The sequence below is a fragment of the Heliconius melpomene genome, chromosome 6 (genome assembly GCF_056956725.1).
Source record: "Heliconius melpomene rosina isolate 202511_hmr_F chromosome 6, ASM5695672v1, whole genome shotgun sequence".
In the NCBI taxonomy this organism is placed as follows: Eukaryota; Metazoa; Arthropoda; class Insecta; order Lepidoptera; family Nymphalidae; genus Heliconius; species Heliconius melpomene.
Window position 1 is genome coordinate 7,898,173 of NC_140394.1, and position 17,547 is coordinate 7,915,719.

At 31.9% G+C, this 17,547-nt stretch overlaps 2 protein-coding genes across 13 annotated transcripts in view; one reads left to right on the top strand and one right to left on the bottom strand.

Annotated features, from left to right (window-relative positions):
* Positions 1-184: 184 nt before the first annotated feature.
* LOC146538330 (tetratricopeptide repeat protein 21B-like) lies at positions 185-9,562 on the bottom strand. Its single transcript, XM_085186695.1, has 13 exons — positions 9,337-9,562; positions 9,014-9,120; positions 6,439-8,488; positions 5,909-6,194; positions 5,431-5,624; positions 4,792-5,181; positions 4,348-4,452; positions 3,761-3,932; positions 3,329-3,506; positions 2,871-3,074; positions 2,532-2,630; positions 752-870; positions 185-575 (listed from the first exon to the last, which is right to left on the bottom strand). Exons 3-13 carry the CDS (start codon positions 8,359-8,361, stop codon positions 337-339), a joined length of 3,909 nt encoding a protein of 1,302 aa, XP_085042821.1. The 5' UTR covers positions 8,362-8,488; positions 9,014-9,120; positions 9,337-9,562; the 3' UTR covers positions 185-336.
* A 182-nt stretch (positions 9,563-9,744) lies between these two features.
* The window catches only part of LOC146538331 (uncharacterized), a 65,894-nt gene continuing 58,091 nt past the window's right edge, over positions 9,745-17,547 (top strand). For 5 of the 12 annotated variants that reach the window (XM_085186696.1, XM_085186700.1, XM_085186706.1 and 2 more), the window contains exon 1: positions 11,491-11,782. In XM_085186696.1, coding sequence (XP_085042822.1) covers positions 11,681-11,782 — 102 coding nt within the window. In that variant the 5' untranslated portion in view covers positions 11,491-11,680. Of the gene's footprint in view, positions 9,880-10,649; positions 10,801-11,067; positions 11,292-11,472; positions 11,783-17,547 lie in introns of those variants that run through there. The other 7 variants (XM_085186710.1, XM_085186708.1, XM_085186702.1 and 4 more) reach the window with 4 other exon arrangements.

Genomic DNA, 17,547 nt, shown 5'->3' on the forward strand with positions numbered 1-17,547 from the left:
CTCTGGTATCGAGGCAAAACGTGGCGTTGAGGATCCAGAATTCGGCGGAAAATGGAGAACGAAGTGTCTTAACACTAGGTTCCCTCTGCCTACGCTACAGTGTGAGGCTGATTTTTTTTATTTATTTATTTATTTGATAAATAATTAGTAGGTATATATAGATAGTTTTAAAAACATAATACTAAGATATATAGAACTTTTATTTAAACCATATTTTTGTATTCTTTAAAATTATTACAGGCACCAGACAGAGGAAAATAATATCTAAAAACTTTGTCACGTAAGGAAAAATATGATATACATTATTTTAGCAAATATTAATAATGTTACTGTGTACTATGTCCTCAAATTAGTTTTAGCCTTTTCCAAAATTTCTTTCTTAATTTTGGGATAATCTGGATGAATTTTCAAAATATGGCGACAAACGACTATACACTCTGGGTATTTTTTCAACTTCAAGTATGCATAGGCTAGTTTGTATCCAACAGATAAATCATTCTTGCCTGTGTGGACCCAAGCCTTGTCATAATTATATGCTGATATTTTATAATTTTGCTCCTTTTCTGCTATATAACCTGAAATATGCGAAATGATATATACATGTAAGTAATTTGCAAAATGTACGAGCTAACTTTTTAAATTAAATTACTAATTTAATAATTAAATTAAATTATAAAGTTTTTTTAACTGAAATTAAACTAAAATCTTTATAGCTCTAGTTCAGAGTATTAAATAATTAAAGACCTATTACCTAAGTATTGGAATGCAGCTGCGCACGAGTTATTATGCGTTATGATTTTAGTTAAAATCTCCTTAGCTGCATCCGTTCTGCTAGAACTTATTTGATTTTCTGCGACTTCCAACCAGCACCTAAAATACATATATTAGTTAAATTCTTCTTTCTTATATACACAATGCACAGATAAACATAACTTATAAATATATAAAAAAAATAATGTATATTATAGGCATATGAAGTAGTACTACAAACTATAATCTTAATTATGTATGTTTAACATAGGTATTTGTTATCCTATATCTTATAAAACAAAGTCGCTTTTCGTGTCTGTCTGAACTTTCTAACTCTTCTTCTTCTACACCACCCAACGGATTTTTATGCAGTTTTCACCATTAGGTCGAGTATTTTTCAGGGAAGGTTTATATATAGTTTATTATTTGTACATTCTTATGTAAATTAACATAAATACGATAAATGTGTCTAAAGTCCTACCCGTTGAGAGACTTTCGCGCATGCGCTTCTTTATTGGTAAGTACTACGTGAAAATAATGTACTGGAGTATTGTTCCTCTTAATAAGATCTACAAAAAAGTCCGCGAGAGCATATTTTTATCGTTTAAGAATAACGTGTAGTGATCATATTTCTGTCTAAAAATAGTAATTTCAATATATTTTTTATTGTGAGGGATATTTTTCCATAATGGTATTAATCCTTATCCTTTAAAATACTTTATTAATTTTCTACGTTAAACGAAGATAAAATTTGCTTTTTACACTATTTCGAAATTGCGAATAGTATTAGAGAAAAATGCATTTAATTGTTGACACATCCCGCCGTTGACACATCAGCTGTGCCGACTCAAGTTTTACTTATCCCTTACTCTCAGCATATAAATAAGTATATTAGTTACGTTGGCCATTTAATGTAGATCAAAACTGTCTTTTACTGTTTTTTTTTTTATTTTAATAAGTACTTTAGAAGTTGTTACAATATCAAAACATCCTTGCTGCGAAACGCGCCCCGCGACGTTTTGCTTATACAAGCGCGTCATGAGCTGTCATCGGTGGTTCAGTGGTAGAATGCTCGCCTGCCACGCGGGCCCGGGTTCGATTCCCGGCCAATGCATTCTATTTAATTTTCCTCATAGGCAGCCACGTAGTGCTTGCTTTTCATCAGGGGCAGAATACTCTCTTCAGCATTAACCACAAGCTCGAAAAAAAAACCCGCCCGCTATAGAGGCATAGCAACGAAGATTTAGATGCGTTTGCACGTATTGGATAATTGGAGTTGAATGTATTATTTCAGCGCGATATATTTGGTTTCATATTTTTTGTAGTAGTTATTAGTAGGTAGGCTTTTGTTTATAATTTCTTCCGTTTAAAAATAGTCATTTAACTATCTAAAAATAGTCATTTAAAAATATTTTAATGTACTTGATATAAGTACTTGAAAAGATTAGTAGCACAGATTTAAAATTACGGTACCTACTAAAAAATCCTTGCTGTGTAAAACAATTGGAAAATCCTTATTGAAACTACGAAAATGCGGGTTGCATTAGGGTTTAATTAATTTTCACATTATCTTAAGTGCTTTGCAAACATACATTATATGAATAATCCAGTAGTAAAAGCGGGCGAAGCCGCAAGGGGGTCGCTAGTATGTCATAAAACTAAATGTTGGAATGATTAGAATTTTGTAGTTAAATAATTAACAACTAAAACTTTATTCATATTGAATATTTTGTATTTAACAGTAAATTGATTAATTCGAAAAAAAATTCTTCTCAAATTACCTCTCTAAGCCATCTGCTTTTTCAGGTGTCCAAGGAATTGAAGATATTGTTCGTTTAAGAATGTTTTTTGCACGAGTTGGTTGCTTCACTATGTTGTATCTTTAAGAGAAATGTCAATATTGTGTTGCTAATTGCAAAAAAGAAATAAAAAATAAACAATCACAATATACTGTACAGTTGACCATTCGTGGCCGCTCTAAAATTAATCTCTCAAGTTTTCCGCACTATACACTCGGGAAGAAATAGAACAAGAGTACGAAAAATCCCAAAATTAGATTTTCGTTACCATTTATAGCTAACAAAGTGGCCACGACTCATGAACCGTACTGTACAACTCACGCATTAGCAATAGCTAGTATTAGGTAAGGATCGTCTTGATATCCCTCTTCGGTGGCCAGTGGCAATATTTCATTCAGTACTCTTTCAGCGCTTGATTTCTGCTTAGTAGCTAGCTGTAAAAGCGCTTGAAGAGCTTTACGTTCCGTTGGTGATACTTCCGCTAATAGCTTTTCAGCTGTTCTTAAAGCCAGTAAGCGAGTGTCACTGTAAATAATGAGTCAACGCTCTTAACCAGTTGTATTTGGGATGAAGTTAAAGTTAAGTAGCAAAAAAAGAAAAAAAATTGACGACATAAATAAAAGATTGATTATTAACTTAAACCCATAATCAACAAAAAGACACATCAGATGAGAGTTCGAAGAAATTATGATGACGTCATGCGTAAAGGAATTGGTATATTTTTTCTTGTTTTTTTAACTTTACATATCAAGCAAAATTTAAATCAAAACCACACTCACGATTCCTCACTTCCCACCATAGCTTCACTAACATCAGGCTGCTGAGACAGGCACAAGAGCACCATGCGTTTCGTGGCCGGACCTCCCCAACGGGATTTCCTGGCTTGGTTGAAATGTCGGAGCGCGGCGTTTAGTTTGCCTTCGTACATGGAGTATATACCGAGACAGTAGGAGAAGCCTGGGGGTTTATTTTTGTTTGTGTACATATGCTTTTTTAGCTTCACGTTGTGAATTCAATCTTCAGTCGGGTGAATAAAAGATCCAGTTAATTTCTCTGATCTGGTAACCCATAGTATGACACTGAGTTCCACCACACTACACGCAATGTCTTATATTCGGAATAAAAATGGAGAACGGAGTGTCTTACTATGTCTTCAAATCATGTAAAATGTGCCTTCTAAAAATCTAATAAAACAAAATTATTATAATTACCACTATCATCCCGACTGTTTATCAAATTCCTCGCATTCTCAATAAGCTGTTCCACTTCGGATAGTTTACCGCGACGCCATTGCACCTCTAAGAGTTGCGCGAGTGCCTCCCAACTCGTCGCTTTCACTGACAATATCTGCTCTAAATGACGTTGTGCTGTTTCCAAATCAACCTGTGAATAGATATGGAATGTTATGAAGCTCCCTAACAATAAACGTACAGTTCGATAAGAACTTAAAGATTAACTTAATATTATAGAATTATTATACGCGAACACATGACGCCCACGTAGTACAGTAGGGTGCAACGCTAAGTACATCATTTAAGTAAGTATATATTTATAACATAAAATGACGAAGAGCGAGTTTGATAAATGTCTATGTTCACAAACTTGATAAAGTATTTGTTGGGCTATACCTATTGAATATTTGTAATGTAAAACTATCCGTAACCATAACCGAATCCGATATAATAATTTTGGATAGTTTCGGATACGCGCGGAGAAGGGCAACCATTGAGTTTACAGTCGCAAGTTTGTGCCACTGCTCCACGACGGCCTCGCAAAAGTGACAAAACATCTTACTTACTTTACGAAAAGCCAAATCGGCCATCATAACAGCGGCAGATTCGTTGTTTGGATCAGCGTTCAAGAGCACAGTGCAAGTTTGCTCACATTTTTCAGAATTATTCATCTGAAATCAAAATAATTATCGTATTTTTTTCTTATTAAGATCAAATCAGATTTAGTTAACATTCTTTTAGCTTCACGCTGTATCCTGGAAACCTGGAAACCTAGTGTTAAGACACTGAAATGTCTTAATGGAACGGTCCATTAAGACACTTCCCATTTTTCGTCGAATTCTGGAGACATTATCGTTAAACTGTAAACTCGACGATTGTGGATTCGATTCTCAGTAGAGGGAATAAATAATGTCACAAACAATATTTGCAAAATAGTGTCTAAATTGTTGGTTCCTTCTGCCTCCCCTACTATATGCGGTGTACAGAGTGAAACTAACAATAACACTCACCTGCGCATACAATTTAGCTAAATCCAACAAAATATTAGCATCCCTTGGAACATGAATTAAAGCTTCAGAATAAAGATTAGCAGCAACAGCCGGTTCCTTTAGGGATTTAAATTTCGCCAACGAACATAAAATCATCGACAAACGTTTCTTCTCCTCCTCCAAATCCCCCCTGGACTCTATTTCTATTCTTTTAAGGACCGCCATTTGTAAATCTTTGGCCTCTTGGAGGATTAAATTAGTATTGCTTTGTGAATTTTTTAAATCGCGACTTTTAGCTTGTGTTAGTAACAGACGTACGCGACGCTTTAAAGTGCTTATATCCTTTTCCTTATTGTACAATTGGTTTAGTTCTGAGGTTATTACGGAATCCACTTTGCTGTATTGTTTAAGCTGAAAAAAAAGTGTACAGTGAAAAAGTATTTACAATAGGATAGTTTTTAATATGTACATTTTTGGAAGAAATACTTATATTACTTTTTTATAAAACATAAAATTTGAAAGCGAGACTAGAACCGGCGACTTCTAAAAACTGTGGACGACTCAGTTGAATGATTTCTAAGAGGCGAATAACAATAATTCCTAAATTAAAAAATTAATAATTATAATATTAATAAATAATTATTTAAAACTAATACATACCTTTATAAGTAGCTCAAAATATTCGAATCTCAATTCATCGTCATTCAACAATTTGATGGCATTCTCATAGTGCAATGCCGCCTTGTCAAATTCGTGCATTTTAAATAACGCTGTGCCAAGCTTCTTCACTAATTGAATATCTTTAGGATTTCCTCTTAATGCTGTTTCATATGATTCAGCTGCTTGTATAGGTTCTGCAATTAAAAATAAATATTTATGGCTTCACTCTGTATTCTTAACATAACAGGATGGGCAGAGGGAACCTGGAGTATAGACACTATCCCCATTGTCCGCCCAATATTTGGAGATAGTGCGTCTTTAGTGGCGGCACTCAACGCCGCGCTTTGTCTTCTTACCAGAACGAGGAAGTATACTTTATTCCACTGATTGGGAATTGAGCTCACGAACGCCGAATTTAAAAACCTTAAGCTCAGCCAAACGTTTTACAGTATAAATTCTTAACATTATTTATACTAACCATGAATCGACATATAGGCGTCCCCCATCATTGCGTGTGCGTCTGTCAATGGATGATTATTAACAATATCTTTGAAACACGACGTAAACATGGCCCTATCGTTTTTCTCTTTTAAATAAATGTGCGCCATTTTGCTGTGAGCTTGGAAATAATAAGGCTGACCAGGTTTGACTTCGTTAAGAATCTCTATGGCATTGTCGATATCGCCTTTCTGTAACGCTAAGTCTGCCCGAGCTATAAGTAAACGGCTTTCTTCCGATGTATACGATATTTCCTGAATGGCTTCCTAAAAGAAGAAAATAGTGATAAAAAAACAGTAAAATAATAAACGCACTTATTTTCTGGTATGCATTAATTTTATAAGAAAATATGAAAAAGTTTCAACGTACAATTTGAATCGGTAGCGGTAATATTAGGCACTCCATAAATCGTAAAGAAAATATATCTTATATATTTTTGTATATGTAATAAACTATCACTTTTATACAAAATCTTAATTTAATGGTTATTAAATATTACATTATATTTACCTGCATAGTCTTGCCTGCTTCCCCATATAGTCCTAAAGCTGTTTGTAATTCAATGATTTGCAAAAATAATGTAGTTTTATCGACAATATTCAAATCAGCTTCGTTTTGCCTGTTTATGTTACTTCTACTTGTTAATATTTGAAGACTTGTATTAAAACTTGACAAGGCATCTTGCGATTGATTCAAGTTTTTCAAAATAACACCATTTAGGAAATGATACATAGCGCTGTCGCGTATTTTGAAATTGTAACTGAGACACATTTCTAAGCACTGAGCTGCCTTCGTAAAAGCCCCCTGTTGAATATGGATTTGTGCAATCAAAACTTGACAACCTCCATGGGTGTTATCAATATCAATAATTCGTTGAGTCAATTTTTGCGCTTCATTCGCATAGCCAAATAAAAATTTCAATTTTGCCAGTTCAAACAAAGCAGTTACCAATCCTGGACACGCTTTGCAAATAGTATCCAGTAGAGTTATACATTTCAATACTAAGGTATTCTTTTCTTCCAGTGAGTATAGCAAATGACCAATAATTACAAATGGTTTTTTGGGTAAATGCTTTTTGTACTCTTTGTATACTTCCATTAAGAAATCTGGGTCTAAATGTTTTATGTATGTTAAACTGTAGGGATAGATGTCGGCCAATAATATTTGTGTGTCAATTGCTTTGTTTAAGAATGTTACTGCATTTGAATTTTTGCTATTCAATTGTGCTGATAGTAGATATAAAATCGGAAATTTCTGATTTCCTTGCATCTCATATAAAAGTTCGATTTGTTGGGCAATTTGATCGACTGAACCATTTTCAAACATTTGACAGAGAGTAAGCCCACACAATGCAGTTATGGAGTTGCTATCAATTTTACTAGCAGCTTTGAAAAAACTTAATGAGTCTTTATATTTGCCTTGCAAAATACATTGATATCCAACTTCACTTAGGTAATCAACATTGTTAGAATACATTTCAGATGCATATTGTGCATATCTATATACTTGAGAAAGAACCGCACTAGATCTTGCACATATTTTTGAAAATACTTGGGCAGTATTACAAAAAATATATCCATTACAAGGTTCTTCATTTTCCAAAACAGTAAAGAAATTATTAAGTATATCAACTGCTTCAATATAATCAGCATTTTTGCAAAGAGCTAAAAAGATTCTGATTTTTAGTGCATCTACATTGTTTGGCTCTAAGGAAAAGATTCTTTCTAAAGCATCATATACTGCATCCCATTTTTGATTAGCAAATTCATTTTTCATTTTTTCTACAATAAGTACAAGTTGGTTTGGATTTTTAACTATTAATTTGTCTAACAATAGATTAGAAGCATCAAAATCTCTAGCCAAATATTTAAATTTCGCCAATCCTATTAAAGCACATACATTTCCATCATCTTTTTGTAGAGCTAATTCAAAACAGTCTATAATAGAAGATTGAATTTCACCAATACTTAAGTACATATCATTCCATGCCTTGAGGATAATAGCATCCAAGTTATTGGGATCTTTTTTTAGACTTTTATTTATATAATCAGATGCTTTTTCATAATTTTCTCCAAATGACAGAAATAGACCGGTATAGTAGAAGGATAAAGAAGTAGCCAGTTTACGTTCTTCTTTTAATCTTGATTCTAAATTGTATATGTCATCTCTTTCATAAGTATTAAGTAATTTGTATCCATATATTAGAGCCATTGTTACAGCAAATTTTATATCTTTGTTAGACTGAAGAGGCCTTAAATCATTTATACCTTTTTGTATTTGTCCTTCCAAAATGTTGGATATGCCATGATAGAATAAAAATTCTGCATTTTCTGCATAATTAGATGATGCTTCTTTTGATATGGTTTTAGCTTTTCCATAATATTTTTCTCTTATATAATAATGTATGTTACACTTGTACCAAGATATATCCATTTTATTCTAAGTCAAATTTAACATCAATATCTTTAAATTTATTTATATTATCTTCATAGTATTTAGCAAGAAAGTGACATTTACAAATCACATTCAGCGTGTTTTCCAGAGCAAAGTCAAATGCATGCTGTTGAAAAGAAAAATTACTATGAAATCAGTCATAAATTAAATTATACTAAGCCATTATTGATGCAATATTGCATTGCATCAATAATGCATGGTTGTTGGTTTGATTACTATTTAGGGGAATGAAATATTTTTATTACATCTTTCTAGAAAGAAAACAAAGAACAATATATAGTTTTGCTACACAATATGCAATGTCTTGTCTTGTAGAATAATTATGGTTAACGATTAGTAATATACCAATATTTTTAAATAATACAAAAATAACTTACAATTAATTTTAATTTTGGTTTTATTTTTACAATAAAAAAATTACAATAATAATTTGAGTCCCGTCATAGTGCATTAGCACAAGAACAACAGTTTGTGCGATATCCACTCAAGGAAATAAAATATTTAATATTTTCATTTCTTTGCTTTGATGGGAAGTGTGGTCTTGAGTTCTGCCACTCAATTATAACACTCTCTGCCTACCCTGCTACATGCAGGACACAATATAAAGCTAAGAAAAAAAATATGATTGTACCTGAGCTAACAGCTTTCCAACACCTTTCCCTTGAAACTCTTTTGGAACATTTGTGTGAATAAAAGTTATTTCTTTATCTTTCTTGTCATAACTTATTATTGCTTCTGCTGTTGAAACAATGTTATTGTTAATTTTAATAAATATCAAAAATAAGAAGTTGTAGAAATATTTCTCAATTTAATTAAAGGTATCCAGTAGGAACAAGAAAGAAATATTTGTTTAAGTAAAATATATCTAGTGTAGCTTTTAAATTTAATAAAGGTGCTGAATGTTTTGTTTCTTTTCAAATTTTTAATAATGAAGCAATATGAAAATTTACTTACCACTGTTCAGAGTCACAACAAATTGTTGCTTAGCAACATTATTGATAACCTTCAGCGCTTGTGTGGAGAAGGCTCTAGCGCGAGTTATCATCCCCGACATAGAATAATATTTCCGTTCTAAAATTCAATTTTCTTTTAATTGCGTCTTTGTAAAATTAATATTAAGATAAGAAAAAAATAAAAGTTTAAGTAAGCACTATTGCCGGCTCGGCAGCTGTCAATATGACAAGTGACAAGTAAACATGTTTCGGTTTCTCGTTACCAATATTCCGTATAACGCTTGATATTTGCTATAAATAGTTACTGTAATAGTGAGGTTTAATTTTGTTTATATTCCTATTTTTTTAATTATTATAATTCCTATTACTTGCATTACAAAACATAATATTTACAATAGTATTCTTACAGGTTACAGGCTCGTTCTCCTTGGTGCTCTGCAGCACGAATGTGCAACAATAAGGGCCTAGTATTTAACAGTTTTATTTTCAAAATGGGGCATTATGGTTGTTGTCAAGTAAACTGCAAAAAATAACAGCCGAAATAGTAAGTGTAAATTTTGTTTTTCCTAAAGCGGCCTGGAAATTAGACCAAAGAATTTATAACTGATATTGGACATAATTTAAAATTACAGTACCTACTAAATTAAATCAATATTGTTCGCGCTTCATTTTTTAGGATATTTATAAATAATTGTGTTAGAGGCCGACGTGGCGCAGGGGCACAAGGGTGTGATAGTAACGCGGCGGTTGTGGGGTCGATCTGCATTCGGAGGAATGAATTATTATTTATTAATATTTTTATTTCTTCGCTCTGGCACCAAGGCAAAAGCCCGGTGTTCAGTTCCACCACTCAAAGCAAGGCCTCGAAAAATTCGGTGGAAAGTGGGCAATGGAGTGGTTTAACACTAGGTTCCTTCTGTCGACCCTGGTATAAGCGGGATATAGCGTATAGCAAAAAATTTGTTTTACTGTATATGGTACCATGAAACCTGAAACCCGACGACCAAATGATATAAAATAAAATATTTTATATTTATATTTCTTGGTTCTGATGTGCAAAACGTTGAGCGTTGGGTTTCGCTACTCAACAAGCAACACCTTAATAATTCGGTGGAAAATGGGCAACAGAATGTCTTAACACTATGTCCCACTGTCTACCCTGGTGTGAGCGGGATACAGCGTTAAGCTGATTAATAGATAATTTGATATAAATAGTGTTATTAGTCCAGTAACTTTTACTATTATTATTGTTTATATTCAGTACTTATCTATTTTATATATGCTTTGTATTGATTGAAATTACGATCGCAACAGGTGTTTCTTATTCTCCGGATGGGTTCCTCCAAATTCCCCACCTCGATCGCCACAGGTTGGGGCTACCAGCTTGTGAGGTTTTCTTAGATAGTGTAGACTGTGGACGACCGACACCTGCCCGCCCCACATGAGACCCACACAACTCGCTCAGGTACAAATGTTTCTTCATGACAAAAAGGTTGTTTCTCATACTGCGCGAATATTATGGTTTAATTTTCAAACTTATAATTTATAAAAGTTAAACGTTTTATAAGCTGAAAGTAAATTATGAAAGTAGTGGATATTGAGTAGTATTAAGTAATAAAACAATTAAGCAATACTACTATAAATGATATACATACATTCACACCTGAATGCATCTGCATTACCAAAAATTACATTGAAAACAAAAGTAGCGTCTCGTAACATAATACGACAGGTTCCCTTCAAGTTGGGGGCACAGAACGGACGTATGGCATGAGTCAATCAACAGCTGTGCAAGGTCCGTTGTCCGCGGCGTCGCGGGTGCGCCCGCGCAGGTCACAGTCGCACATCGAGCGCAGTGCGCGCCACGCGCTCCGTCACCCACCGCCAGCAGGTGCGGCGTTGAGCTACAGACCTAGTGCCTCGAGCACATGTTTATTTAGATATTAGTAAATTGGTGTAAATATCCCTTTACCAATTTTCAATTGAAAATATTATTTAATCAATATTTCTTTGTATTGCATTATTTTTGTAATATTTTTGTTAATACAAATAAAATTCATAAATGTTTACCTGTTTGTATTAGTATTATTTTACGAGAACAACTGCGTTTAGTAAATATGTTAATTTATATTTATAGATAATATGATTTTTAATAATTCTATAATTTTAATTTAAGTATAAAATTGAAACTATTATGACTTAAATAATATTACATCGTTAGAATGTGAACAATGACTGTTATTGTAAAAAAGGATTTACATGTTGAGTGAAGTGGGTTCAAAAAACCTTTTATAGTGATCGGTCCTAGTGCATTGTTCTTAATTGTGTTCTGTGGGAGCGGGCTTATGGGGCAATGTGTATCCCGGGACCATCCGGGCCCATACGCGTTCGCGCGTCATTATGACGCGGAAAGTCTCGCCAGCAGTGTCAGCGGGAGTACTAGGAAAGTGAGTATGAAGTAAGATAAATTGATAGTAGAAGAAGAATACAGTAACAGGCATTTAAACTCATCCAATTTTAGTACAAAGATTATCATCAATCATAATGAAAGAAATGATATAAATTTCACCATTATCTCGAACATATTAAGGAATTATCTTAATAATCATTAAATTAGCGTCAGAAACACATTAATTAAGTCAAACAATAAATTTCCAATGGCCAATTTATAATTGGTCTATTATACTTATTAGGTATAATTAATTTTAGTGTAAATAAATATATGACAAAATTTAAAAATTTATTGTTGTTGATAAAAAGATAAAAAATCCTTTACTTTAATTTGTAATGAATAGATATCACCAATACATAAGTAGATAAGTGAAGTATTGGCTAATAATTAAAATCAATTTCAATAAATTTCACATTATTCAACGATCGATGTTTTAATTCAAAAGAAAGTCTAAATATTACACATGTTAAAACATTTTATTAATATATTTTATTAATAGTTGTTAAAAATATAAAATATTATAATGACATATTTAAATATTTTGTAATTTAAATGAATTAGTGATATAGCATTTTCTCTTCTTTAGTATTAAAAACTTATGATAAGTTTGTTTATTAAATTTTAATAACGTCCAACATTCACCGGCTCCTAATACATGCATACATAAATACGTGCGACATATAAACAAAGAACTGCTTCTATTAGATCATCGGGTAAATCAGACTGTGAGTCAGTCAAATATTTATTACCCTATAATTTTTTTGTATTAGTAAATAAAATTATATTTTTAATTTACATATTTTTTATGTTCTTGTAACCCTCTATGTGCAGGATATAACGGATTGAGGGACAAAACTTTGTTTTATTACCATAGTGAAGAACTGAACATAATTTATTTGAAGAGTGGGGATCGAACCCACCAGCATCTCATTTGCATTCAGAAGTTGTGTCGCTCCGCCATGACGGCTTAATGCTATTTATGGTAACATTTTTTTATAAAATAAAATCTAATTGAAAATTCTTCCTCATTCAACACGGTCAATACTAAATAACCTTATTAATATGAGGAAATATTACATTGTCTGATCCGAAACCACATGGAAATTAAGTAGGTATGTGGAAAAGTCTTTGAACTTGGATGAGAGTTATGTCAATTGTGTGATAAATACAATTGTGTAAATTGTTTATTATTTATTTTATTTTTTATTTCTCTTACACACATAAGCGAAGTTCATAAAAGCGTTTTGTATCATCAGTCCTAAAATCATTGAAAATTAAAAAAATGGCAACTGTGTTAGTTGTCAAGTTAAACTTTAGTCTTTCTGCTAGAGTTGAAACCTAAGATCTATATTTATTCATCCCTATATAGTCATAGGGATAGAATATATGGTCAATAATCTATATCTCTTCATAAATTATCTTTTCTTGTATAATAATAATAATAATATAAAAATTTAATAAATCTAAATGAAACTTATCGTTTGGAAAATAACAACTTGCGAATTCCATTCTCGATTGTTATTTATTATGATCTACAAAATAATTTTTCAATGACTGAACAATGGACCTTTAACAAAATGACCTTTTGCTAGTTATCTAGAATCAGCACAATAAATGGATGTTTTCAGCCAACCTTGTACCAGTTTTAAGATATCAGATGGAACTTTCGAAACGTGACAAGGGATGAATGGACCCACTGTTTTGTTGGCAAGTGGATGACGTGTTCGTGCATACCAGAATTTACAATTAACTGGTTTTTGTTTTAATTGTTGATACACAATGAGAGCAGTGACCTGATTACTATATCATTTAGTACTGATCCTAGTCAAATTAGGTCCACGCTGTGTTAATTTTATTATATTATGCTTTTACATTCTCTATTTTTGTTTTATTAAGTTTTGTTCATAATTTCATATATGTATGTATAAAACATTTCATTGCGCTATTGCGGTCTTTGAAGATTCGTTTTTTATTTTTATTTTAATTTTCGAATTCTATGGCGATAGAAAACAGATTGTTAAAAGTTTAAATATTTTTTAAAGCGCTATTAAAAATCAACATCCACCTAGTTTTTTCCGTTTATTTTTGTTTTAGAGTTATAGTTTTTGATATTAAACATATTGCATTTTTTTTAAATTATTCTACATGTTCATTTATTAGTAAAAATTACCGAAATACTAAAGCAATAATAATCCAAATAGATGAGTTTTTTATTACTTTGGAAAATTATTTTACAGTCATAATGCATTTACCTAAATATAAACTTAAATTTATAAGTACATATTAATTATTTGTAAGCATATAAAATTAAAGACATCTTGACAAATTAATGAGAATACAGGTGATTGATGTGTGATATAACGTGGTAATTACGTTTTCACCATCGCGATAGTTACGGGTACGAGCTGGTTTCCGACTGGATGCTCAGCTTAATCACTAGAGTGTACACTGACATGCTCAAAACATCAGTAGTTCTGGTAAATCATCTTAATTTTAGTATGTGGTATTTGATATTTCTGCTCTCCTAGAAATCATGTGACTATAACTGATGCTGGAGATTAAAAGGTATGAGATGGAGATCGTAATGTGTACTAACACATCACGATCTCCATCTCGATCCAACTCTCACTTTTGGATAAAGAAATAAACATTTATCAGTAACTTCTTCTAATTTAGTTTCATCGAAATGATTAGAAAAAGCACGACCTTAGGCTTTAGCCATTTAATATCTAAATTTTACGTATAGAATAATATTTCAATTGACTCTTTGATTTTCTTGAAAAATAAAACATGTTGATGGCAGTTAGAAATATTTTACATGGACATTAAAATATTTTTACTTGTCAATCATAAAATATATATTTACAAGCATAATAAATAGGAATGGGTGAACAGAAAGTTGTTGTTAATCGACTTTTAGTGACATTTTATTGACATAATAATATAACTTATGCATAAGCATTGAAGCAACTAATGCATAATAAATGATATCTAAAGATCTCACAAGCATATTGAAAGTTGTCTTTAAGTAATTTCGAATGTTAGACATGTATTATTACGCAATCTAAAATAAAATAGATTATAAGCTTAATGTAAAATTACAAAAAACTATATAAGAAACTGGTTGCTAGATGAATAATATATCAGCCTCTTACATCTATTAGACTTCTTATTAATATAGTTATAATTGCATACTCGTATCTATAATTAAAGTCGTTGCGTATTGTTATTTCAGAAATTACAAAATTTAAGTAATTTTCTTTCCTAAGAAAATAGAATTTGGTTCTATGGCGGCTTTCGATGTTGAGCAAATAATATATAAGGTTTAATAATTAATTTATTTCGACTGTATAAATATGAATTTTAACCTTTATTATAATATTTAATTAACTATAATAGTTTTCTTTCTTTATCTTTATTAATAGGCATTTTGATAATTTATACCAAATTAAATTATAAATTATAATTATATTCTGTTTAAGGAACTCATTAAGATTTTACTACCTCAGTATATCTCCATAAATTGTCTGTTTCAAGATGACAAATTGATGCTATAAAATTAATATGCTTTTTATCTTAACATATATTGGCTATTAGATGGCAGATAGAGAAAAAAATCCTAGAAAAAGATTATTTATTTCCTTTGAGTCCTAGTCTTGAACTAATGATAAAAATCCGTATATGTGACAGGTAGTAAAGGGCGTATGTACTCATTTTATACGAAATGCTCTACAAATATAAATTTGTAACATTATTTCTATGAAATACTAGGTACGCAGGAATACCCCATAGATTTTATTTACGCGGAAAATTTCATGAAAAATGCAGCAAAAACGAGTGACTTAGAAGCTTTTTTTCTCTGCTCTGTGGGACCGTACACCTGAATATTTTATATTAATTACAGCTTGACACCTTCACGCGATCTTCAACCAAATGTAATATGTTGACAAACGGACAGATGTACAACAACGTGGTCCCATAAAGTTCTCGTTTTATTTTCTTACGAGTTACAGAACGCTAAAATTCTATATATTTTTTGAAGTCGCTCAAATTATCTTAATGCTTACTTGCGAATAAAATTACTTAAATATATGTAAATATCGATTTTGTATAGAATCGAAATTTAATGGTATATTAGCTTTAATATTTGCATATTCTTATTTCAATTGTAAAAATCGTATAGATGATACGATGTGAAGCACGCAAAACTTTCGCTCTTGTGGCGGATTAATTTACCTTTGTATATATTGTATGTGAATGCGGTTTCTTAGAGAAAAAAAAACTTGTGTTGTGTGGATATTGTTACCGAGTTGACTTTCTCATAGCTATTCGATATGTTTGGGAATCGGATTGAAAAGTTTATATCTTATTATATGTCTCGCATCTACTAACACCTAGAGAACAAGGAAACAGAAGAAGCATTTAGTATTGTTAAAACAAATAATTTCATATTAAAACTAAGCGAAAGAAGCTTTTTGGAGGCACCAAGCGAAAAGCTCGGCGTTGAGTTCACCACTCAGCGCAAATGCCTCGTAAAATTTAATTCAATGTCTTAACACTGAACCTGAAGTGTTCTTCTTCTTACCTTCACTCAGCAGAAGCGGGATACAGTGTGAAGTTGATTATTTAAATTAATGATTACAGACTCATATATAATTAAATTCATTAACATCTCAAAGCTTGCAAATTTTGTTGTAAATCTCGATCTATCTCGTTATATCTCGTTAATGAATCTCATTATCTCAAAACCATTATCCGTGAACGCGAACAAATGGACAATATTTTATAGTTGGGTGCGCGTTATTTATTGTATTTTCACGTCCGCACGAGTGTCCAGGGTCGTGACGATAGCCACGATAGTTTACCCGTTCTTTGATTTCACCATATTACCTACGATAATACCGACGTGCTTCTACTTATTTTGCAGATATTATCAACGGAAACAGATAGAAGCAACGAAATAATTGTATTAAAAAAATATATATTATTTTTTAAGAAATTTTTAGTAACAGCATAGATCTATATACATATATAGATTAAAGAAATCGATGTATTTATAGATTTATCCACCTGTATATAAAATCGAAAGGTCACTCACTCATCACGAAATCTCAGACACTACATGTGCTAGGAATTTTGCATAGGAGTTACTTATAGGACGTAGGTGCTCGCTAAGACGGGAATTTGCAACATTCGCCTTCTGAGGGGTTGTTATTGGGGTTTAAAGTTTGTACGAAACTTCGTTACTACAAATGCTAGGAGTTTCAAATTTTGCATGGACGTCATCAAGACAAAAATTAATAATAACGTAGTTCACGCAGGCGAAGCCGCGGGCGGTATTCGGTTATTCCTTTAATAATAAGATTAAGAAAAAATTACCTAGCCTTTGATTTCTATAGTAAAATGATATTAATATCTACAAAATCGTAAACCACATACCTACTTATCCCATAAATATTGGCGTTGATATATATCGGCGGTTATATATCGCGGCTTAAACCCAATCCCATAACGGAGTGACCTGTAGACTTCAACCGGTATTCAGTTTCTAGACTTAAGAGCTCCATGACTTATTCATTTAGACTTATACAGACTTTTCCTTTTAACCTGCAATTTGTAGTTCATGATTTCTTGCTACTAAAATTAATATGTTGAACTAGGTGCTTTTAAAAGTCGTATTTACCAGATATTTGTAGGTAGGAAATGATTGTAAATGAGGTCTTTGTGGATTCGATTCCTACTCAGAGCAATGATGTATTC